A 25,537-nucleotide genomic window follows, 5' to 3' on the forward strand; every position below is an offset into this window, starting at 1 on the left:
GAAAATCCATTTCATGCTGCTATGCAGTATAATAGAAGGAGATCTGCGCTTAAACCGTCTCCCTCTTAAATCTAAACATTTCTAAAGCAGCCACAACTCAGCTGAAATGATTTTAACTAGGCGCTCTTGCTGACTTGGAGTTGGGGGATGGGGTTTAACAGAAGGGGGGGCAATACGGGGTCACACAGAAGAAGAACTAGGAGGGAGGGAGAGGTGGGGGGGGGGGGGTCCGCTTTTCTTTCTCTCCGGGCTCTAGGAAAGAAAGGAAGGAAGCCAGAGCAAAGCAGAGAAGCCCAAACCAACTGAGGAGAGATGGATGGTGGGGGGAGGGACTGGAGCAAGAGCGCTGCTTATTGGTAGGCTGTGGATCTCTCTCTGGATGGATTGACTTAGCACGGGTCGAATTACACCATTTGCCGTGCATTAGTTTGTTTTTCTCTCAGCCAGGAGAAGTTGATTCACTACGACGCGCATAATATTTTTTTGGATTACAGCAACACAAAGGGATACAAAATAACCAATTCAGATGAGGTGAGTTCCTTGCAGATATGTATATGTACTTTGTTGCGCCGCATTACGCAGTGAAAGTCGAAGGGGGGAAACTAGAGAGGAGAAGTCTTTGCTGGGAAACAAAATATTTCTTCTGACCACGTCGCTATGCTGCTCTGCAAAACTGATGGTTGCAGGACAGAAATAGTTCAGGTCTGCACTATTTTTACTTATGCTTGAATCTAACAGACTATGCATTCATTCATTCTTCATAGGACTGGCAGCGTTCATCTGTCCGGTTCGGAAAGCGTCTTTCCAGCGCTTTCCAGAGAGTGAACCAAATCTAAACTGTTTACTCACCTCTTTATTTGCGTGACAGTTTACCCTCCTATCGAAGCTGTCAAATCTTTATTGTATTAAGTTGTATAGTCGCTTTATGAAACCGTCTATTAAAATAATGAATGCAAAGTTGTGACGATATGCCCGTTAGTATAACAAACAGAAGAAGCATTTGTGTCACTTGTAATTTTTTTTTTACACTGGTGGATATGTGCTGTATCATGCTCTCCTCCAGTTCACACGCCTTCTATCGTTTTAACCGGCATTAAATCAATGATTGTACGTGAAGTAAATGCGCGGTGTAGCGAGGATAGCGCGTCGTTAATGTTTATGTCTTTTCCCTCTGGTTTCCAAAGTTAATAGTAGTGGAAGGGGCTGGTGTATTGGGTGTATGAGGGAGGGGGCTGTGTGGTCGTGGCTCTGCTTTGAAGATCAGTCATCAGAGCTCAGGGGCCCGAGGACGGAGACAGAGCAGTCAGAGTCAAAATGCTCCTATGTGGCGAGCGGAGCTGAAATCTGTGCGCAACTGGATAAAAAGCAAAAAAAAAAAAAAAAAGTGGGTCCGGATGGAGCTTGAAATAACAGGAATATTACATGCTGGGTGTTTTTTCTTAAATGGATTACCAAAGGAATATGACATTCAGTCGGATTGCCCCATTCATGAGTGAATTCAGATACTCAAGGTAGGTGTCCTCAGCGATTTTTAATTATTGATAAAGTGTATTTTTTTCTCTCTTTTTAGCTCTTTTTAGGATACGATCAGTGATGTATTTTTAAGATACATCTCGGATTTAATAAAGGACATTTTACTTAGGCTTCTGTTCTATCCGGGGAGATACTTTGTGATCAGAAATCTGTAAAAAGGAATCGAGTACATAGATTTCGAAGTAGCTTAAAATATATAACATTTTAGATCAGAAAAGTAAACATACATGATGAGTGACCGACAGTAAAATCAGAGTTAAACCAGTGCCGGACCTTAACAGACCTTTCATTTAAAGAAGTGTCCTTATTTTTGTTTCAGTTTCAGTCACAATATCGCACCTTTTTTATTATGGGTGCTTGCGAGTTGCGTTAAGTGGTTCAGGATAAGAATTAAAGTGTTTTCTGACATTTCGGCTTCATTAAAAATTAGAATTAATGTATTAAACTGCACATGATTGAGCGGACCATGCGGGCAAACACAGTTTTAATAATAAAGACGAGTTGAACGGGCAGTTTTACTTAAATGATTTTTGGCTGTCCTCTCTCTGATGCCTTGAATCAATTTTATATATTCCCGATTTCATGACGATATACCTAGCTATATTGGATAATACAATGCCTTTTGGAGGCAGAGCAGCCCAACCCTGTGTATGCATTTGTGCTGTGGAGGCAGTTAAACGCAGCCCCATCACTGTTGTCACTCCATCGCTGTCCCTTTGTTGTCTTTTGTATGAGTCCTACATGTGGACTAAAGGGGTCTGAAAAGATTTACCACGGATAAAACTTGAATGCCTTTACGCCCCAGTCCGCACAATACAAGCATTTGAGCCCGGGCTGCAACGTGGATTGTGTGCGTAAAAGAGAAACGGAATATGTCAACGCAAAACTTGAAAAATTACCAGCAAGTGAAGTAAGAAAAACAGGCGAATAATACAGAATAAAGAAATAGAAATCAGAATGGTTTATTTGTTTTATAAGGAGGTGTATAGGTGAGAGTAGTTTTAGGAATTGTTCTACTGTGTCTCATCTGAGAAAATGAGCCAAATCAAGGAAAATGAACAAAGGAAGATGAACCAAAACAGAAATCAAATGGTTTATTCTAAAGTTGTCACTATTGACTGACCTGGTGTGCTAAAATAATTGTAGAAATGAACAAAAGTGTACAATTATATTTAATTTCAGTTAATTTAATTATTGGTGCCATTTTCTCAAAGGCGTATAGACTGATCCCTTTACAGAAATGAAGACATAGCTGATTTATTGAAAAACTTGCACCACGTGTTTACATTTCCCTGGAAATGTGGGGTGTCTGAACTCTGTCACACAGATAAGAGAACCCCAGCCTAGTTAACTGAAACTATAAACTTGGTGTTGGCAGGAGCATGCCGCTCTAGCCAGGTTAAACATCAGAACCAAGGTGCATTGACAGCACAGCTGGCTGATGTGTCTCACTTCGCCTCACTGGCCACAGGGTCAGAACTCAGCGACCAGAACGACCACCGTTAACCTCCACTACAGCCAGCTGTAACCCGGAACAACTGCCATTAAACCATACAGTGATCAGTGTTAACCCTTTTACAGCCTCATGGTTGCCCTAAACTGCTTCTTGGAAATCAGTTTATTCAATGCCGAAATGGTTGAGTAATAAAAGTTTGACCCTTTGTGCAGCATTTGGAGTCAACATGTTTATATAGTTTGCTTTGTTACTCCAGAACCCCCTTTTAGGAGCCTCTGAACAGCGCTCCTAAACATAGGGCCACTGACCGGGGGTGGGGCTCTATTGTGTTGACTTGCCCAAAGCCCCTTTTGTTTCTTGGTCACACCTGCAGCTCAGCCCCTTTGTGCTTGACTACAGCAGAACTACTGCTGAGAACTGCCTTTCTCCTGTTTCACTCCTCCTCTCGCCAAGGTAGAGAAGAAAGGGAGGGAAGCACGGTTTAGGGTGGCACAGCTCTCTGCTTCAGCCAAATCTCTGAAGCAACAAGTCCAACCAAGCCCCTCAGAAGTGATCCTTAGGTAAATAGCAAGCAATTAGGGGTAGTGGTTATTATTGAAGTGGGAAAAGGAGTAGTAATCATTTCTGGGCCTGTGTGGTGTCTGCTCTAATCATCTGGCTGACTCATTCTCCAGTGTGGCTGAATCTTGATTACTTTCTCAGAGTTAAGACAACCGCGTTATAGGACATATCCAGTTTTGGACAGACAGTCACGCATGCTTACACATGCATTGACACATACATACACCAAGTGTGAGGAGTGAAATGTCTGAAACTGAACTCCTGGGCTATCTGATTTCCTGTGCTGTTAGGTTTACAGCTCAGTATGGTGCAGGATGACAAGTCAAGCAGCCTCAAGCAGCAACAGCCATTGTTCTGCTGGGATTACATCCACCCATCACATTCACACACAATTTACAAAACATCACGCACTACTGTTGTTTGCCGTCCTTTTATTAGCTCCAAATTCTTCCTAATGGGACTTCCCTGCAAAATACATCCAACATTGCAGTCGAAGAGAGTTTGTGGCTGACATATGCCAGTGAAAGCACAGCTAAAATGAGACTATGTGTGTTAATCTGTCATTTTAAGCTTGGAACACTAAATCTTCAGCTTTAACTACCAGAATTGGGCTACAGACCCCTACACCCACCAGCAACAGAAATAGCAATCCGCCAGACCCCCTTCCCCCCACTTCTCCCATCCCCCGTGTTTAACACCATGGGCCTGAGCCAACAACATCAGCAGGGAAAGTGCGTGGTTGTAGGACATTGAAAAGCCTGTAATAACAGAGGTAGAGTGAGGCAAGGCTGAATGGCACTGAGTTGCGTGACAAGCCCAGCGTCTCTAGGCTTGTTGAGGCCTATATGTACATGCACGCACACACACACACACCCACCCACACACACACAGTCACACACTCACTGGAGGGCAGGAACCAAAGAGCGCAAAGGAATAGTCAATAGAAAACATGCTGGGCTCACTAGAGATTGAGAAGTAATTTTAGATTGCTGACCTCTGGATGTCTTCTGTTTCTGTTTTACATTAAAGTTTCTGAGGAAAGCCTTCGCCTCCGCAGTGTGGCTATTACCATGCAAGGAATCATGGGAGATTGGAGCTGAGCTTCTGCCTCTGGTTGGAGTGTTTTTCTCTTGAATTGTTTAGTGGGAGAGAATAGCAGGAAAAAGCGATGTGTATTTATGTGCTTAAGAAGAGGCAATGTAGAGCAGGACGCTAAATTCTGACAACCACGGAAATGATTTACCTGTGAACACAGCCAAGTTTGGGCTCGGAGCACAGCCTGCAGCCTGTATGATAGCACTATAGAACTGAAATGCAGAGCTTGGTTTATTTACTTTTCATAGCTCTCCTTTTTTCTATTGTTGTGAGTTTGGTATCTATTCCTGTCCCAGCTTCTTGTAGAAACTCAGCAATTTATTGCTTGGGTTTTAACACAGCACATTTCTTGGTGCGAGTGTCTGAACCAGGCAGTAAAAAAACAGCTGCGGTGCTTTTAAGGAACACCACTGGCTCTCTTTCTAGAGCAGTATCATCACTTCTCGTTTAGATAAAGTTGCTGACAGTTGTTCTTCTGTATAGATCTTCCAGCCAGTGAGCACATATCTGTGTCCAGAGATTTATTTATATCCAGATTAGAGTATAATGACTGCTCCAGCATCATTGATCTTTTCAGTCGTAGGAAGAATGAGATATTCTTTTACCCTCATACAATCTTCCTATTTTGCCAAAACATCAAACCCCTAATTTAACTATTAAGTGGACTAATTGAGATGAAGCACCATTTCGTCCAGGCCTGCATTACTCCGTCATAATGGCATTGCTCTTTCAAAGGCCTCGGTATCCCACAGAGTACTGAATAGGCATGATTACACACAGTTGATGACTAAAACACTGCACTTACTCTGATTCTATCTCACCATCACTTCCATTCTTCTATGTGACACATCATCGTACAGTAACCATTTTGACCAAAATTGGATTATTAGTGCCTGGGAAAAATCTTGCCTGCTTTATGTCAACATGAAAGCTTTGAGGCAGTGGGGCCAATTTCTATATTATGTAATCCACATTTATAGACAAAAGGCTGACATGCTGATATATACTGTTCATGTCAGGTAAATACCTCATACAGGCTTATTTTCTAGTTGACAGCCATGTATGTTATTGATCATTTAATTGTGAAAATGTTTAGCGTATTACAAGAACAACGTGATCAGATCTGGAGGAGTTTTCACATGGCGACAGTGACGTGACCCATAGATTGCCTCTGCTGGCTGCTGATCTGCCACACTTCCTGTGTGGATCAATCAAAGCACTAATGGCTTGGCAGGCAGGGCTCACAGACAGCACTGGAGCAGGTGTGCTTTGGGGCTAATTGAAAAATGAGTCAATACTGTGTGTGCGTGTGTGTGTTCATGTGCGCGTACATGCATCAGTCTTTGCATTGCACCATGTGAAAGAGTGATTATGTATGTGCAGCTGTGTGTGTGTGTGTGTTTGTGTGTGTGTGTGTATCCCAGTGTGCTCCCAGCTAATCCATCCCTTTGCCTGTGTGACGTCTCCCAGTAAATTGTTTATATCCGTTCAGGCTTTGCCTACATGAATAATTTGTTTGCCTTATAAATATTTGAATGTACACCGATCATTAATATGCACAGACCAGTCTGTCTCTAAAGAACTCCTCCACGCACTCACGTACACACTAAACCCCTGCCACTCCCACAATAAATTGTTACCAATGTAGTTGCTGGTGTATCATGTCTACAATCAGATGCTATACAAACTATTATCCGCAAAAAATTACTACTATGTCAAAACAACTGTCCGCAGCTAGATTCTCATAACACAAAGATGAGTGAATCACTGCACTGCAATAAAGCTCACTGGCCCCAAGGAAAGGCTGGAGCAATAACAGCCAACAGAGCGCTAATAGAAGTCGGCTAAGGTCAGAGCAGAGGCTGCACTAGTGATGGTGATGAAGTTGCAATGTGCTGATTAGTGTTGAGCCTGGCCCAGGACAAACCAATCAGAGCACAGATGTACAGAGACAGCAGGCCTGCCACGTTTCTAACAGAGTGGACTTCCGCTGCATCCAACACACAGCGAGACACCCCACCGGTCAGTTGGCTGACCTTCCCTTAGACAACAGATGCAGGGAGAGGCAGAGGGGAAACGCCAAGCACTGCCACTGAGAGCTCAGTCATCAATAAGCCAGAGAGGGCATTATGTGCGCATTATGTTTGTATTTTACTAACGTAGTGGGTATCTGCGAACAAAGAAAACATGGAAAAGTCACACTTAACGGTGGAAATTGGTCTTTTTTTTACAAAAGGTTATGATTTGGCACATAAAGCTACAGTTTTTAGCAGTATAGGACAAATATAACCTGGAATGTGATTACATGTTAAGCAACAAAAGCTTGCATTTGTGTGTGTTTCCAGGTAACATCTCCACTAGTGTGAAACAGGAAGTGTCGTCAGTGAGCAGCCATGGGCCAGAGAGCTGCGCTTCTGCTCAGTGAGCTGCTGCTGCTGCTGCTGACAGCCTCACGCACTCTCCTCGCAGTCAGCTTCCCCGAGGACATCGTACCCCTCGATGTCGTTGACGCACACTGTGAGTACATACATGCAAATTAAGTCAGTAGAGACAGGGGCAGAGATTACAATTACTGTAATATCACTAAAAAGTCAACAACTATCCTTAGTATACACTTTCTACTCACTCCAGCAGCTATGGTGTTTGGCGCAATACACATAGAATAAAGAGAAATACAGGCAGCCTCCTTTTTGTTGTGTCAGCAGTTCAGACACTAGTGTGTCATATCTATAGTAAAAAAATCAATCTGCTGTATGGTCAGTTGTTGCATTAAGTGGATTTCATTTTCATCTCTGTGATGTATTAGAAGAACAGAGAGATGTGCTGACATAGGCAGCCTAACGCACAAACCCAAGACAATGACACACAGATATAATTATACAGAATAAAGATATTTGTACTGTACCATTACCTTAATTGCGGAAGGATTTGTATAAAGCACATACACAGCATATTTAGGTCTAATCAGTATAGTCGGGTTTAATGTAGCAAGAGGTGACTGTGGCTTATCCTTGCACTGGTGTCTGCTGCTACCATTGGCTTCCCATTAAAAGTATGTGTGCCCGTGTGATGTTTTCACAGTTTCACGGAGGTACCCTGTGTTCAGAGGCAGGCCCTCTGGCAACGAGTCACAGCATCGCCTTGACTTTCAGCTGATGACCAAGATACAGGACACTCTGTTCATCGCTGGCAGGTAAACTTAACACAGACACACTATCTCCCCCCCCCCCCCCCCCCCCCCCCTCTCTCTCTCTCTTTCTCTCTTTTTCTTTCACACACCCCCCACACCAATATACTCAGTCACTCCTTGGCAGGTAAACAGTGGTGCAAGGGGGAGGAAAAAAAGCTCTTAGTGTTATTGGATCTGTGGCTTCTAGGCCTGCATCTGATGTATATGGCCAGTATTGATCCAGGAAAGACGTCTATCATCCAGGCCTGACGCTCTGTCAGGGATTTCTTGGCATCTTTACATGTCTTTTTGGTATTTATGGGCACTTGGATTAATCTGACCGCCAGCACTAATATTGTAGCAGGAAATCACCTTGACATCTACAGTATAAAACTCCCACCCCTAGAGCCCCTGTAATCGCCACCACATGTATCATTGTTGTCAGGTGAATCCTCCTAGTGCCAGTTTGGGGTATTCGCATGTGTTTACTGAAAGTGAAGCGATATATTGTTTTCTAGGGATTGACTCATTTTATCCCCATTGGGTGTGTTAACTTTTTAAAATAACTGACATATAATCAAAACAGTATGTGGCTGCCGTGTAAAATAGTGTAGCAGAGAGGATATTCAGGTAAACCAGAAGTCACTCTGTATTAACCCCCGCAACACCTTGTTTGTTGTTCATAAAATACAGAAATTTGAATACATTATATTTTTGGCTCATTATTGTCAGTTTTTATTGACAAAAACAAGGTTTTTGTTAACAGAAACCCAAATGTTGTGTGTTTCCTGATGCAAGAAGAGGCTGAGAACATGGTTTACAATAAATGAGGTTCTCTTGTGATGCACACAGCTCTGAAAATCTCCCTACAATAGTGAATAAATGGAGAAATGGGAAAACAATGTAAATGAGCTGCTGATTATGCACCAGGCTCATTTTAAGTATGAACAAAACAAGAAATTGTTTTGGAAATGGTTATATTTGAATTTGGATCTTAACCTGGATTTTTTTGTATCATTGATTTCTTAATCCAATTTTTACACTTTTATTACTATTCAAATTAAACACTGATAAACGCTCAGATTTCTATTTTTGGAACAGAAAAACTGACAATTATGAACCCTAATTACATTTTATATACAGTAAGTTTATTCGTAGTTCTGCTGTGTCATGTTTGTTTTGTTACTGTCTGTCCACAGAGACCAGGTGTACCTAGTCAGTCTGAGAGAATCCTACAGAAATGAGATCATTCCTTACCGGGTAAGATTCTCGCCACAAGCTGCTCTCTCAATCCACAAACACAAAAAGGGCTCCATAGAAAATACCGAGCCATTCATCACAAACTGGACAGGTTGTAAAATGAGAGAGTGGAAAAGGGAGGACTGTGTGCGTGTGTAAGTGTGTGCTTGTATGTGTGCATTTAGTGTGTAGTGCCGTGTCTAATGCTCCATATTGCTTTTTTTTTTTTTTTTACAGAAGCTAACATGGCGATCGGGCCAAGCTGACAGAGAGATGTGTGCCGTCAAGGGAAAACACAGAGTCCGTATAAAAATAATTCACCTTGCACCTTTTCTCTCTGTTCCACTACGTGACAGAGACTTAAACTGTGAGTAGGAAAGCTGGCTGGCTCTCAACACGCTGTCCTGTGTTGTGTCTCTGTTTTTAGGACGAGTGCCATAACTTCATCAAAGTGCTGGTTCCAAGAAATGATGACCTGGTCTTCATCTGTGGTACCAATGGCTTCAACCCCATGTGCAGATACTACAGGGTCAGTATCCACAGCCAGGGCCTGCCACATTACTTTAATGAGACACAGATTTGCATGCTTAGATGTGCACATCGGCACACACACAGTAAGACTAGTATTGTGTTAAAAGTCCTTAACGTAATTTGGGTAACACACCCTAAATTTGACTAGACTAGTTTGACTAATTCATGTGCGTGCTGATGTTTCTATGTGTATTCCTTGCGTCCCTCGACAATCCTGCTTTAATGTGTGGGTGATTGTTATGTTCCCTTCAGCTGGATAACCTAGAGTTTGATGGGGAGGAGATCAATGGACTGGCACGGTGCCCGTTTGACTCCAAGCAAACCAACGTTGCCCTTTTCGCTGGTAAGGGTCAAACACACACACACCCACACACACATAGTTAGTCTTGCTGAAGAAGAACTAATGTGTTCCTACTTATGCTCTCATTATCACCTCTGTGTCTTTGCCACTGTAAAACTGTGCCTGCAGCGATAACAACTCAGCCAATTAAGCCTTATAAAATAAGAGAAACAACAAAGCATCTAACAGCAGTGTACCCTAGTTTTTGGTGACTGTGCTCCTTGTCGTCTTGTTTCTTAGAGGGGAAGCTGTATTCTGCCACTGTAGCTGACTTCCAGGCCAGTGATTCTGTCATCTACCGCAGTATGGGTGATGGATCAGCCTTGAGGACTATCAAATATGACTCCAAATGGCTGAAAGGTGAGCAAATGCTTCTTCAACAATCTCAATCTTTATTTCTCTCTCCCCTTGCCTTCCTGGAGATACACGTCTACCTGCCAGATAGCTAAATGCCCATGGTGCCATTGCATGGTGTATGTCTGTATGTATGTATGTATGTGGCTGTCAGAGCTGTTTTTGAAGTGATAGAGAGCTCTCCTGCCTTGCCAATCTCCATGGGGATATGGCCTGTTCTCTCCCAGGCAATCTAGGTCACCCCCAGTCATATACAGTCTTGTACAAATCCCTGAAATATTCAACATGCACAGTGGTGGTGACGGTGCAGAAATACACTTCAACTCTCTGCCTCTGTCTCTCCCTCAGAACCTCATTTCCTGCATGCAGCAGAGTATGGGAATTATGTGTACTTTTTCTACCGAGAGATTGCAGTGGAGCACAGCAATCTGGGCAAGGTAAGACAGTCCACCTGCAGTTTATAATACATTACATATTCTGCACAGATGCAGTGTGCAGGACGCTATCCAAAAAAAGGCTTACACGTCCCTCAGTGCATGCATTTCTGCCACAAATGGCCCCAGTGGTAACGGGGCGATGGCTGTACATCGCATTAGAATACACGAGAAAATTTCAACAGTCAGTGTTTGCTGGGAATGTTCTACTAATGTAAAACCATTACACAGTGAGAGGATTTGTCACCCAGAGATTGCACGCTCTGTGTCTGCCTCTCTCTACAACACATACACACATGCAGAGGGCATTAGGATGTTCTGTGTTTGAGGCCAACTTCAGATTTGACCATGCCTCATCCTGAGCTGGTCTGGCTAAGCCACAGAAAGCCACCCTCCTCCATCAGCCACCACCTAATAAATATTTCAACCCTACTAATGCTGGGGTGACACCTGGCCTCTGATGGAGGTTTGCACTGGTAAATTATTAAAATTGTCTAAGCCAACTGCTTCACACACTTAATTTATACTCTAAGCCTTAGTAATGTGTAGAATCAGACTCACATTCACATGGTGTTGCATTAGGCCAGTCAAGGCCAGTCGGTGTCTTCTGTCTTTAAATGTTTGCTTTAGTCAGGGTGAACAATCTCCACACACAAAGCTAAAGATGAGAGCATGTGTGTGTGTGTGTGTGTTTGTTAAGTCGTCTGTGCCGAGTTGCTACAGGATGGAGAGATGCATTATTCAGTGTGTTGAAGTGTTTTTAGTGACGTTCACTCAGCTGCCTTCCTCTTCCACTCGCTTCTGTCCTCTCTTAAACCCTACTCCTCGCAGGTTGTGTATTCTCGTGTGGCCCGGATCTGTAAGAATGACATTGGTGGGTCACAGCGAGTGCTGGAGAAACACTGGACGTCATTTGTAAAGGCGAGGCTGAACTGCTCTGTGCCAGGGGAGTCCTTCTTCTACTTTGATGTGCTTCAGTCCATCACTGACATCATCGACATCAACGGAGTCCCCTCAGTGGTGGGGGTGTTCACCACACAGATGAACAGGTGAGCCATTGCTGCTTTTAGCGGACTAATCCCAGGATAGCAATAAGATATTTAGAAGTGAAACATGGCCATTACATTGCTATACTTCTCCACAGTATCCCTGGGTCAGCAGTGTGCGCCTTCTCCATGGCCGACATAGAGAAAGTATTTTGGGGTCGGTTTAAAGAGCAGAAGACTCCGGACTCTGTCTGGACTCCATTTCCAGAGGAGAAGCTGCCTAAACCTCGGTAAGGATTTAACTTTTCTTTTCCTCAAAAAATTTCCAAATTCAAAATCTTCCAAGGCAAGAAGTCAAAACAAAACAGCGTCATTAGAAAACAGCTTTAATCTAGAAATTCAGATTTTAAACTGACTTGACTGCAGTGACTTTTCTTGCAGCAGGTGGCACTTGACTCAGCAGCTGTTTACCACCTGCCAGTTTGCCCCTTTTCTTAACCATTCTTTGTCCAGGTTAAACCCAATGAAATTAAATCTTTTTAACTACTAAGAGACCAGGTTATTAGCTATGACCCAGCACACACATTCACCATCTGCTGAAGATTAAATAATTAATTTGGTATAATTAGACACGATGCATATTTAACCTGTTTACAGTCAGCACGTATATTTGTAGCCCTGCCCTGTGTCCTAAACAGAAAGTCCATGAAGCACCTCATTACCCTAGTAAATCATTGATGGAGGATAACTATGCATATGTATATTTTATGTTTCCAGCTGAGGCCTTTTTTGTGATCCTAATAAGCACCTGCTCCTTTCCCCCACCCTCTCGCTGCACTTTCCATCCATTTCAATACCCATTATTATTACTCCCTGGTGTGTGATCATATGGGCTGCTCTTTGACCTTTTGCCCTCTGTGCGTGTGCACCTTCCATCTTAGACCTGGGAGCTGTGCAGGTCATGGTCCAGCTGCGTCCTTTAAGAGCTCCATTGAGTTCCCGGACGATACCCTTCAATTCATCAAGTCCCACCCTCTCATGGACACGGCTGTGCCTTCCATCGGGGATGAGCCTTGGTACACCAAGACACGAGTCAGGTAAATGGAGAAGTACATGAGAAATTGGTATTGATACTGCTAAAGTAATACCTGAGTTATGGAACTGATACTTATATAAATACCTTAGTTTGAGGAATATAAACGTGTTTCTACAAAGCCATTTTTACTTTCTACAAACATCTCTCACTGCATGTTTAATCATAAGCACCTCTACAAGAACTTTGCCTAAATAAAATAGTGTAAAATTTATTATCTGAACAACAGTAATAATAAGATTAAGTAAATGCAAAATTTCAATACTCAATGCTGACCTTCAAAAAGTATTGAGGTTCAATAGCCAGCTTTATATAATGGCTAAGCAGTTAATTATTTACTGCAATTTGTCACACATGAAAACATCAATATTGAAACATGTCTCCTAGCTTACATTGTCCACTGTAGATATATTGTCAGGATGTTGATGCAAAATGCAACACATGGAGTAAACAAAATGTTTGACTTTTAGTAACTGAAAAGCTGAAGTGATTTTTGTATTCAAATGGCTTCTCCTATTTTGCATGGGATAACCCCTGCTGTGAGTAAAACAAGCCTCTCTGCTGCGTGTGAAGGTACAGGCTGACAGCTCTGGCTGTGGACAATGAAGCAGGACCCCACAAGAACTACACAGTGGTTTTCATTGGGGCCGAGTCAGGGATTGTCCTCAAGGTTTTGGCCAAGACCTCCTCTGTGTCCCTGAATGACAGCCTGCTTCTAGAGGAGATAGACGTCTTCAACAGAGCCAAGTAGGCATCCATGCACTTCTTACCCTCTCTGTCTGCCTCTGTTCTCTTTTTCTCTTCCCTTTCTGTCTTCCGGCTGAGGAGTCTGCAACTCTCAACCTAAAGTTTCCTGGAACAGATGGCACTGTCTGTCTGCTTTCTGTGCATTCACCGTATATTTGTGATTTTTGTGTGTGTGTGTGTACGTGCTTATTTGTGGATGTGTTCTTGCATGTGACAGAGGTTAAAATCCTGTTAAACTGTGAGAAAAAAACTTTATGTGACTTCTCCACCTAACAAGTGATTAAATCTACTGAGACTGAAACAGTAGACAGACTTATCTGATAAACATCTTATCGGGTTTCTCTCTTCCCTTTCCAGGTGCTTGTCTAGCCGTGAGGATGACAAGCGTGTCCTCTCATTGCACGTGGACAAAGATGCACACAGCCTGTATGTCGCTTTTTCAAGCTGTGTCATCCGTATTCCCCTGAGTCGCTGCGAAAGGCATTCTTCCTGCCACAAGTAAGTGACGCACTGTTGCGCACGTAGGGGGTTAAAGTGTGTTTTGTACCGACAGTCATAGGTTTGTGATTTTATTGTTTTGTTTTTCAATAAATGTCATAAAGGTAATGATAACAGTTTTATGTGTTGTGGTTAATGTTCAGTCAGTCACAAATCATTATAGTGTTCTTTCCAGAATGATTAAACCCAGTGTTCTAATGGTGTTTGTGTGTGTGTGTGTGTGTGTGTGTGTGTGTTCGTGTGGCACCAGGTCGTGCATTGCATCAAGGGATCCTTATTGTGGCTGGAAGCCTCATGGAGCCTGTGAAAGGATAGAGCCTGGTGTTTTGTGAGTTCAAGCCTCAGCTCTAATATAAAGTGCAAATATAGATGAGAAAATGAGATGCCAAGATTTTTTTGCAGCTTTTTGATTAATGTCTTTGTTTGGCTCTTGCTCTCTCTCTCTTTCAGGACTGGCTATGAGCAGGACATTGAATTGGGAAACACTGCCCACTTGGGAGACTGTCACGGTAAGACTCATCTCCATACCATGCCATCAATCTTCAGACACATAAATACACACACACACAGTTACACAAACACTGACACACAAATGCACACATGTACGCAAATGAAACACAAACTCATCTTCACATACACCATGAGCCTGCACACTCACACCAGTAACCACTCCAGTAACTTGCCCCTACATAAATCTATGTGCAGTATTAACACACACATCTACATACAGTACATGGCCACCTGTAACTAATGCCACATGCGAGGCAGAAACATGGACATGTACAATTGACGGTCATGCTCAGCCGGTGCAAATGGTAGAGGTCTTATAATATCTGATGGCCAGAAAATGTGCCTTTACTGATTTATCTTTAAAACGTCTGTCCCTTCATTTGTACCAACTAAACATGACCCAAGCTGAACCTCAGTATTGATCAGAACCAGAGGGCCTCCAGTGACTCCAGTGAGAAAAGGACACTGCTAGCGAGTGCTTCATATGTTTATTGTTAAACCAACTAAACTGCACTCTTAGTGTCTCTTAGGGATTTTAGTTTTTACTTCTGAATTCCCTTATACTGATTTCTTGTCCTTTTAATTCTTTTAGCGTTTTTGGGCACTACATCAGCGCCAGATTACAAATCATTTGGCGACCCTACCTCTGGTTAGTTTGATCTTTTACTCAAATGGTTTCTTTCCTTGAGTTCAGCATCTCCAACCCTGTCTTTCCACCACTCATTCGTCTGTTCTTACCAAACACCTCCTGAATGCTAATGTCACCTGCTTCATTTTCAACGTCACAAACAACAGTTCTACAAGGCAACATTGGTGCTCTATCACAGCACGGATTCACTTCTCCTTTTCACTCATCACTCCCTGTTCCGATCCGTCCTCCCTCTTGCATGCCCACTATCATCCCTTGGCATCCTTACTGTTGTGTACCAACTCCTCTTTGAACCTCAGTGTCCTCTTTTGTTCCCCTTTCCAAATTGCCTAGACAAAAACCAGAAATGTACTTGCATTGGTTTGTGAACACAAAATTTTATTTAAGGTTAATAATGATAAGTTTTATTTATTATACTTTTGGACACTAACCTTTAAAATTACCCATTGCCTATGCCTACTAACTGGGATGATAACAGTATGCTTTACCCACGTTTGCACCATTTGTTAACAATTTGTTTGTCACCACAGACATGGAGTTTTCATCAGCGCCAGTCACTGTCCAGCCCAGTGAGCCCATACCCCCCCCAGTACTCATACCCACTCAGAGCCCCAGCTCTGGGCCTGGTCCAGAGCTCTACGGCTCAGGCTTTGTGCAGCAGGATGACCCAGCCACCTCCCATTCTTTAGACTCTATCCCAGGGGGCCAAGAGGGTAAGGCCCGCAGGGAGGCAGCCAGCATGCTGCATTGAGCCCGATCTGATAGCTGCCAGCAACTATCACTAAGCCACACAAACGAGAATCCACACATAGACTCACATATACAAACACACACACGTTCACACTATGGCAGCTATTTAGAATTTCCATTGGATAACATGGCAGATTTTAATTAAGTATCTCAATCTTTCTCAAATAGACATTTTTATTTATACTTTCTGTTATTATACATATTATATTTTCATGTTACCATTGTTTTCTTTCTTTTAAATTGTAATAGTGTTATGCTCTTTCTTTCTTTTCTTTCTTTTAATTTCATTATTTTCCCCAGTTCTAATCATTAAACCTTCAACACCACTATTGTATTCTTTCTTTAAAAGCTTTCGTTTAGATTTAACTTCTGTCTCTGCCAAGATAGACCTTTTAACCAAAGCTCTAGTAACAGTTTACCCTGGCTGGTAGATCATTGGCTGGGCCTGCTCTGCCACATCTTTATAGTGGCTGCACGGTGGATGACTAATTCTTTCAATGTCTGTGGTTACTAACAAACCTCCAGTAGAGCAGCAGCTATCTCAACAACCGGAGGGCAAATTTTGCACCTCTTTACTCTGACCAACTTCCTGCTGGTTGATCTCTTGAGCGAAAAGATTGATTCGGCTCTCTGTTTCCGATAAGAATGCACTCTTAACCCTTTGGTAGTGGTTAAACGCATGACAGAATGCCTCTAGTGGAACAGTTCTAGTCCTCCTTTCTGGACTAACATAGCACTGCTTCTTATAGATGGTGAAATGGATGTGGGTATCTAACAGCTTCTGCCAATATTCACCATATTTCTTCTTCATCTGGGATTAGATGAATAGAAATGTGTCAGTATTTATGAAATTTGGTTGTGGTTGACTGGCTACATTGTATGAGGGGAGGTGTAAGAGCAGAAATTCATGCATGGTTGTGTTCACACACAAACACGCACATTTCTGCCATTGAATGGGGAGGGACGCTTCACTGAGCGATTTGACTGTTTTCACCAGGGGGTTAACCAGTGCCTCAATGTGTCGTAGGTGTGTGGGATATCCAAGCAGGTGAGACCAACCAGATGGTCCACATGAACATTCTCATCACCTGCGTGTTTGCTGCTTTTCTCATGGGTGCTCTGCTGGCTGGTCTGATTGTCTTCTGCTACCGAGACTCATTCCTCCGTAAGCCAAGACATGTCCACAAGGACGCAGAATCCGCACCATCCTGCTCAGATTCTACTGGAAGCTTTGTCAAACTCAACGGCCTCTTTGATAGCCCTGTAAAGGTACAGCCCTCAGAACTTTTGTGGAGAAGAGTGATATAAACATGATGTGAAACTGAATTTAATCTTACTTTTTTGATTCATTGTCATGTACATAGGAGTACCAGACCAACATGGACTCTCCCAAGCTGTACACCAATCTGCTGAGCAATGGCAAAGACCTGAATACACCCAACGGTGACACCAAGACCATGATCCTGCGGGATGGCTGTCAGCCTCCTGAGCTGGCTGCCCTGCCTACACCTGAGTCAACCCCTGTGCTTCAGCAGAAAGGCCTGCAGCCCATCAAAAACCAGTGGGAGAGGGCTCATGGGAAGGCCAGTGGTCCCCGAAAGGAGTCCAACTCATCAGCCATCAGTCCTCAGTTCCTTCCTTCTTCCCCTGCTCCTCCTAACTCCAACTCCCACCACCCTCACCTCGCCCTGGGACACTCCCATATCCCTAGTGCGGTTGTCCTGCCCAATGCCACACATGACCATCCTAACCTTGACAATGGAGATGATACACTGCCACATTCGTCTGAAAAGAAGTCGAAGAATCCAGATTCTAAAGGAAGTAGGAAAGACCAGAAGAGGTCTGTGGATGCTAGAAATACCCTAAATGACCTTTTAAAACACCTCAATGACTCTGTGGCCAACCCCAAGGCCATTCTTCAAGAGGGATCAGGGCCACGCCCGAGACAACAGCTCACACTGGAGCCCATGGAGGAACTGACTGAATTACCCCCCAAGGTACCCAGCCGCGAGGCTTCCCTGTACTCTCCTTCATCCTCCCTGCCAAGGCACAGCCCCACCAAGAGAGTGGATGTGCCCATGCCCACCACTCCCACCACACCAACGGGCAGCTTGAGCATGGGGGACACCCTGGAGAGGCAAAGAGGGGGGTACCAGCTCCACCGGAGTGCCTCTCACAGGCACTCCTTATCCACCTCACCAAATGGGGTAACCATGGGGGTGTCTGTGTCTCGTCAACACAGTATGAACAGAGGGGGTTACATGCCCCCAACACCCCCCTCCAGACTTGACTCCCATGGTGGATTGATGGGGGCAGGAATGCACTCTGCCCATCCATCCTCTGTATCCCGACAGAGCAGTTACAGTGGGCATGGCTCGCTCCCTCGCACAGGGCTGAAACGGACCCCATCGCTAAAGCCAGATGTGCCCCCTAAACCCAATGGGTTTTCACCACAGACTCCACAGATGCGAGTGGTCAATAAGTACAGTTATTAAAAGAGTATGGACACTTCAGAGTGAGCTCTTGGCCTTGACTGTAGAGCTTTGAGCCCTGAGGGCTTCAGATGGGGTAGGGCCCGGTGTGTGTTTGTGTATCGACTTGAGGTGTGTTCCCCCTTTAAATGATATGCACATTCACTCACACTAAAAAGGGAAAATCACATATGTGGCCAAAGATACTCCTTGTGGCTTTTTCTCTCCCTATGTTTCCGTCTCCCTCCCTAGTCATAGTAGCCACAGGATATGAACAGTGGACAGTGGTGAATCTGCCGCTACCCATTGTATCTGTGCTTGGGTGTCACCCGTTCCCACATTAGGTACGAGGTTTACGGCACCAGCAGTGGCCACTATAGCGTCTGTGCGTGAGGTACCAGGTCAAAAACAGTGGAATACTTGAAGAATGGGTCTCATTTGTTATTGCCCTTGAGCACTGTCTTCCCACTAATGTGAACTGAAACAGAAAGGAGAGGTAGACCATGCGTTTCTTAGTAAGATGGCTGGGGGCAGAGGAGAGGAAACTCAATAATTACAGGGTGAGCGTTGCTTAAGATACATATGACCATAAACAGCTGAATCAGGCAGCAAGAATACAGAGAAAAAGAGTGTAAATGATTGTGTGCGTGTGTTTGTGAGTTGGGTGATTGGAGAGCAGGTTTGTATAAAGGCAGCATACGTGTTTGGCCTTTACAACTGATAATCAAGAGCGGGGCCACATGCAGAGGATACACGTTAAGACCTGTCTAAGACCTATGTCACTATCTCTCATTTCAACTGTGATGTTTCTTCGGTCTTTGTTTTGAACCTATCTGAACCAAGCCTGTGTCATTTTCTGGTGTTTCTGGTAATTAGATTACGCTGAGGTGAAATTGGTCACACTGGGTGTAGGCCTATACTGGGACAGGGACTTTGTAACTCACTGGGAATTTTTCCTTAATACATTTGCTGCTATTGGTTTTAGACATAGCTGTTTGTCTTTGATGCATCTATTTCTTTACCAGACTGGGACAGCCCTGATATAGGTGTGCAGATCTGCTTGTGTATGTGTGCGCGTGTGTGTGTGCATGTTATATTGCAAAAGCCAAGAACTACAGTTAAAGCCACCAAACACACTGTTAAAAACTGATACATGGTTAAAAAATTCTTCTCTCCTGGACTGAAACCTCTGCCCCTTTGTAGGAATTATACTGGTGGCTCAAGACTTCTTTCTTTATGTAGCAATGGTATTAAGAAAAACGTACATTTCTCATATTATACGATAAATTAATTTTGAATAAAATGATTTGCCTTCATAATGTTTTACTATTTTATTTAAGGAATTTACCATATGAAACTAAAGCAACACCAATGGTTTAGCCCATGTACATGAATTCAACATTTCAGGGCACTTCTGTTCTGTTAAACTTGTGTGTCCCCAAATAAAAGAACACTAGAATTTTCCTCCTACATTAATCCTATTAAAGGTATATTAAACTGACCCTAGAACAATACATGGATGTAACTGCTCTGTCATCTGTCGTGCTGGTTCTGCAGCCCGTGTTCCCTGTGCAGCTTCCCTGCGAGTGGCCAGTGTACAATCAACACAACATTTACCAATGTGTCCAAATGAGTCATGCTGGGAATGACAAGATCCTGTATATACTTAAATACTATAAATAAGGAGTATAAATATTTTTAGGCAAGTGAACCTGAATCTGTGCATTGTGTGCCTTATTCACAAAATGATCTACTACAGTATATATATTGGCAATGTCAATTGGTTCTTTGTATCTTATTGTCATTTACTATATAAACAATGTTTATATGAGCAATTTTAAATTCTGCAGGATATGTGTTGAAAGATCACTACCTAATCTAAACTTAAGTGATGGGGAAACAAATTGACTGACACATTTTCCACATGTGAATGATAGTCATACAAAAGAACAGTCAAAATAAAATTTGGGGGGTATAAATTGATTTTCCCCTTTATTGCCGGTGTTGAAAAGAATGGTGTTAATCCACCATGTAGAGTTGCCATGCAGTGAATGTATTTTCTTGACAGTGGGATGTAGGGTGGTTATACCTTGCACTGTGGAGCAGTCGGCTCAACGCAGCACATCCTGCCCACAGCCAATGTATTAACACAGTGTTCACATGAAAAGCCGTCTTTTGGCATGGGCTGCGGTCACGCAGAATCTGTAATTCCCCAGGATTGCAGTGACAGGAATTGTTTCTCTTGGCCAGTAGGGACGACTGAGGGATGATTTCTCTTAGCAATGGGTGCATCATTTGGGTGACATCTGCAATCTTATCCGAGTGTCAGTTGCCTGTTTAGCCCAAAGCCACATTTTGTTTACAAGTGATGATTGTATGTAAAGACTTTCTGCCTGTCATCTAACCAGTGTTTGGGCTCTCTTTTCTACTAGACACATGCACATTGACATACACAAACATACACTGCTCAACTGCCTTGTACATTGCAATATGAACTGGGTCTTTCTGTTGCAATCTAAATTGAAGCCTTTATATTTCAGTCTGAGCTCTGTGTATGTGCAGATGAACCGGATTTTGTCATGTAAATTTGATTTAAATACTGTGCAACATGGCGATGCAAGGCCAGCTATATATATGATCTCCAGAGTATTTGAGCTTGTAGATATGTTGTAAAGTTGTACTGTGAATGTGTAAATAATAATGATGGTCTTTGTTTCATGATATTTTTTGTTGATTTTTTTAACACGGCATGTATAGTTGAAATAAAACATTACTGCACAGAAAAGAGTGGTCTTAAGGGATTTTGTTCATGCTATGGACATATATTTCAACTTGGCTTGGTTTCATAAGTCGATTCCTTATGTTATGTCATGTGTTTCTGGTGTGAGAGAGCATAACGAATAGCTGCCCAGATTTAAAAATCAGATGCTCAGTGCCTTGTATATCCAGCCTAAGAGCCATGAGATTTATACGGAACTTACAGCATGACTGGGGTGACGGTAATACTGCTTGTGTCCTAGCTGAGCTCTGTGAGCTGACTATCAGAGACATTAAGAGTCTGCAGAATGATTATGAGCTTCAGACTATTTTTAGAGCTGGGTTGTTTTGAAGTTTGGGGCCAGCAAGGAGTCAACCACACCAGAAAGCATGTGGGAAAGTTTCCAAAGTAGTATGTTCCTGTAGACACCAAACATCTGGACTAACTACTGCTCAGGGCATAAGATCTAAGCCACCAATGAGCTGTGGAGGAATGCACACACACTAGCACATGCACACATTTAGATGCATGCAGCATAAACATCCAGAGCACAACGTTATGCACAGATAGGGCTGTGATAAGATTAGTTGTCAACAACAAAGAAGAAAGGAGAGATGGTTGAAGGATAATCATTTTCATGTGTTTCCAATTACTCACTGATGAATGACGATCTCACTGCCTGCTCAAAAAGACACAAACATACACATGCAAACACAGTGTTTTTATTTTTTTCAGGCATGTGCTTCATAGCGCAAAACATCTGATAAGCATCCGTGTAAGGGCCAGGTTATGCTTGAAAAGAACTTCTTTGTACAATGTATTGTCAGACCATGTCAGGCGGTAAGTGTAGCCGGTCAGAACAGCCACACTCGAAGGCAGGATCATAAAGTGGATTTACATCCACCTATTTTTATGCACATTCTGTCATTTGAGGTTTGACTAGCACTATTTTAATTACATAATTTAGTTGTGGCTTCTTCCTCTGCAATGGTTTAATGGTATCTGACCGAAGAATTTGTGCCAACAACTTTTTTCTCCATGCATCCAACTCCTAACATTCACATAAAAGTACTGAATATTCACATAACTGTAATGGATGTAAACACATATTAATGCAGATTTTCTTTTGCCAATTTTTTGGAAATTCAGTTGCACTTGCACTACATTTGACTATAGAGATGAGGCAAAACACAATAATTTTTTAAATATCGGGATAGCAGTGCACATTTTCAGATAATCTCTCCTGGAAGGCATTCATAGTGTTGCACTCGATTTTACACATGAAAAGTGACAGAAATATTGTGCCAATTGCTTTGTGAAGGGGGTGTGAATGTCAGATTTTCAGTTTTAGAAAAGTACAGAGATTGTCGAAATTGACACAGCCCCCCAGATTGCAACATCAGAAAGGTGTGGGGAGAGGGGGTTTCTGAAGCTATTCAACAAACTGTCAAGCACTTCTTATGAAGCATACTGGTGGCTTAAATCCAGAAACATGCAGAAAAACACAGTGTGAAATAAGACTTGGTGATAAAACATGAAGACAGGAATGCAGATACATCTGTCCAAATGGTTCAAAATCACAAACACTGGATGTCATGATGGCTTAGCGGTCTAACACAGACACCACATAACAGCAACATCCACAGTTCGAATCCGGCTGGGGATCTTTGTTGCATGTCATCCCTGTCTTTGTTTTTCCCATATTCACTGTGTGCCAAGCCAAAAACGCCAAAACATAATCTTGAAAAAAACAACTTCTGGCCATCATATATAATCACTAGTTTGGGTGATAACTTCCTGTAGCAGTTCAAGTCAACAACATCGGAAACATTCAAAGTCAAATTAAGGAATATAAGATCTGTACATAAAGAAGAAGTGCAGGAAGGTTTTGAGGGTGAGGCTCTTGCTTTTTTGCAGGGAGGTGATGCAGCCTTTTGGATGTTTGGCCGGCAGGCTTTGTGGCTCATCACTGCCGTCAGAATGTTGACACAAGTGCTCCTTCATTTGCTTTCAGCAGGACCTCCTGAAAACTCACACCTCCTAGCAACCCGGCTCTCTTTTTCTCTCTCTCTCTCTCTCTCTCTCACACACACACACACACACACACACACACACACACATACACATACACACATACACATACACACACAAGGGAAACAGTCTCCCCTTTGGGTGTTCTAACGGGGGCTGGGGTGTGATTTGGTTGGGAATGGGGAACAACAAAGAGGTGCCTCTTGCTATTCTGATGTACATCCCATCCTCTCAATTTATCAGATGGTCTCTTTGAATTAGTGGAGGCAAATCAAACACAGCTAGTGATTCTGTAGCTGTTTCATTCATTTGTCCATCCGCCCAGCCACACTTAGTCTCATTACTAGCACGAACTGTTCCCACACAAAAAGCATGTGTGTGTGTGTGTCCATATGTGTGTCTGTGTGTTTATTTCAGATCTCAAGGGACAGAGGAAGTGGATGCTAAAAAAAAAACACACATCTCTTAGTTAAGTGTAAGTGGAACACGGCAAGGTCACTCATCTGGATGCAAGAAGATGAAAGTAAATTGCTTAAATAGAAAGTAGAGATTAAAATGTGCTTTGAAATGGCAACTACACACACACCACATATACTGTAGTACATACTAACAGAGAGAGAGAGAGATCTGGTCCATTTCTCTGCTTTTTTGGCTTCCTCTGCAGCATCACTTTAGAAATTTAGGGATGGTGATTAGACTGAAAATCATCCATCTGTACTCCTTCCTGTCCTCTTTTCTTAAAAGCCCGGAGGTGAAACCAGCAATTACATTTACAAGCCTCAGTCATGTAAAGGTGCTTAGAGGGTTTCTTTGTGGGCTTTAGCAAGTGCATGTGCTCTCTCTCAGATGCATTAAAACCTGACAGTGTCCGGGCGATGCTTCATTTTAAAAGTGGAATTAAATGACAGGGAGGGAGCCAAAATTGCTCCGAGTTGGATTGAAAAAAAGTTTTGAGGCTTTTGCAGAACAGCCTCTACAGTCGGAAAAGCCATCAAAATCTAATCCGTGTGTCAAAAACCCTTACATTGACAGTTGGTTAATGGCACACACTGCTTTGAAAAGTGACTTAAAAGGCAGGCAAGTGAAAGCAAGGAAGAGAAAGAGTCTGTTGAAATATGAGGAAATGGAAGTGCAGACATGAATGTACTAGTATTCCCTATGCCTTTATGAACAGATACAAACATTTGGATTGTGGATAAACTATAAACAAAGCAGCTTAATAAGGGACAAAAAGCACAGCACACTGAGGGACTTTTCCCAGTTATCCTTTACTGAGGCTCGGCCAAGCTCTACAATCAACTGCATTGACACCAAAGAGAGAGACAGTGAGAGAGATGGCAGGAGGGAGAGAACTAGGCTACAGAGATTTTAATTCATCAGTATATTATATAATGGCTGCTAAGATTTCCCTGCAGTGAATGGCTGCTGTGTTCCTACATAACCTTTAGAAAATAACATGACAACCTCTTTTTACGTCTGTCTGTTTTATCAGAAGACATTATTATTAAGGAAGAATGTGGAATGGGATACATATGGAAATAATTAAGCGGACTCCACAAAGACAAAGCATTACATTACGTAATGAAGTCCAGAAATTACTTACAGAGAAAAGAACATCAAATCTAATACTCATCATGTTTTTCTTGCACAATAATACAGTAGCTCTGTTGCCTCATGTTAACAAAATAAGCATATTAGAATAATGAATTTTCTTGGTTCTTTTTCACACCAGCAGTTGAACACAGCACCCTGCCTGCCAGGCCATGTTTTCTCTTTCAAGTAAGATTCATTGTGATGGATGCATCATCGCATGTTTCATGCTTGTTAAGTTTAAAGTGTCATTTACACACAACACTAAAGTGGTGTGAAATCACATGCTGCCTGAGAGGAAGGGAAAGCCTCCAGACACTAAGAGCAGTCTCTGTTCTGTAAAATGCTCCACAGTACTACATGACTTTGTAGTAAACATGGAAAATGTGTTTCTTCATTAATATAGAATTGCAATTCTGCTGAATAAATATTACACGCTAAATATAAAGAGTGAGATGTAACAAGATAGGATGTCTTGTTGCCCTAAACATTAGCATAGCATGCTAGCCACCAGCTAAATGTTTACATGTTAGCAAGATAGGCTAATTTAGAAGCAGTATTTACAACCAGAAGAAGAGAGGTATAGGTGTTACATAAGGTGAACACATCTATTCCAATTACTAACTCCACAAAAGTGTGTTGAGATAACTTAACCAAGGTGTCAATAAAACCCTACTTTTAGTTTAAGTCATATTGGACTTAACTTAATTACCAGTCTCAGACTTGTAAACAGTGTTCAGGT

The 25,537-nt window shown here is 42.6% G+C and overlaps 2 protein-coding genes across 5 annotated transcripts in view; one reads left to right on the forward strand and one right to left on the reverse strand.

Moving 5' to 3' along the window:
- The first annotated feature begins 311 nt into the window (after nt 1-311).
- sema6dl (sema domain, transmembrane domain (TM), and cytoplasmic domain, (semaphorin) 6D, like) lies at nt 312-21,159 on the forward strand. 4 transcript variants are annotated; one of them, XM_042393391.1, is made up of 20 exons: nt 312-531; nt 6,991-7,162; nt 7,727-7,838; nt 9,014-9,074; nt 9,291-9,353; nt 9,481-9,582; nt 9,837-9,927; nt 10,165-10,284; nt 10,627-10,715; nt 11,544-11,761; nt 11,857-11,988; nt 12,640-12,795; nt 13,365-13,538; nt 13,896-14,036; nt 14,287-14,364; nt 14,487-14,545; nt 15,139-15,195; nt 15,726-15,908; nt 16,973-17,214; nt 17,310-21,159. In XM_042393391.1, the coding sequence occupies exons 2-20, from the start codon at nt 7,039-7,041 to the stop codon at nt 18,438-18,440; spliced, it is 3,333 nt and encodes a 1,110-aa protein (XP_042249325.1). In that variant the 5' UTR covers nt 312-531; nt 6,991-7,038; the 3' UTR covers nt 18,441-21,159. The 4 variants fall into 4 exon arrangements, with proteins under 4 accessions (XP_042249325.1, XP_042249457.1, XP_042249386.1 ...); XM_042393523.1 differs by lacking the exon at nt 15,726-15,908; XM_042393452.1 differs by lacking the exon at nt 15,139-15,195.
- LOC121884843 (E3 ubiquitin-protein ligase RNF128-like) overlaps nt 7,078-25,537 on the reverse strand; it is a 40,299-nt gene continuing 21,839 nt past the window's right edge. Inside the window, exon 2 of the transcript XR_006092436.1 lies at nt 7,078-7,160. The gene's annotated coding sequence lies outside the window, so the exon portion shown is untranslated. The remainder of the gene's footprint in view (nt 7,161-25,537) is intronic.

This window comes from Thunnus maccoyii, chromosome 1, assembly GCF_910596095.1.
Source record: "Thunnus maccoyii chromosome 1, fThuMac1.1, whole genome shotgun sequence".
In the NCBI taxonomy this organism is placed as follows: domain Eukaryota; kingdom Metazoa; phylum Chordata; class Actinopteri; order Scombriformes; family Scombridae; genus Thunnus; species Thunnus maccoyii.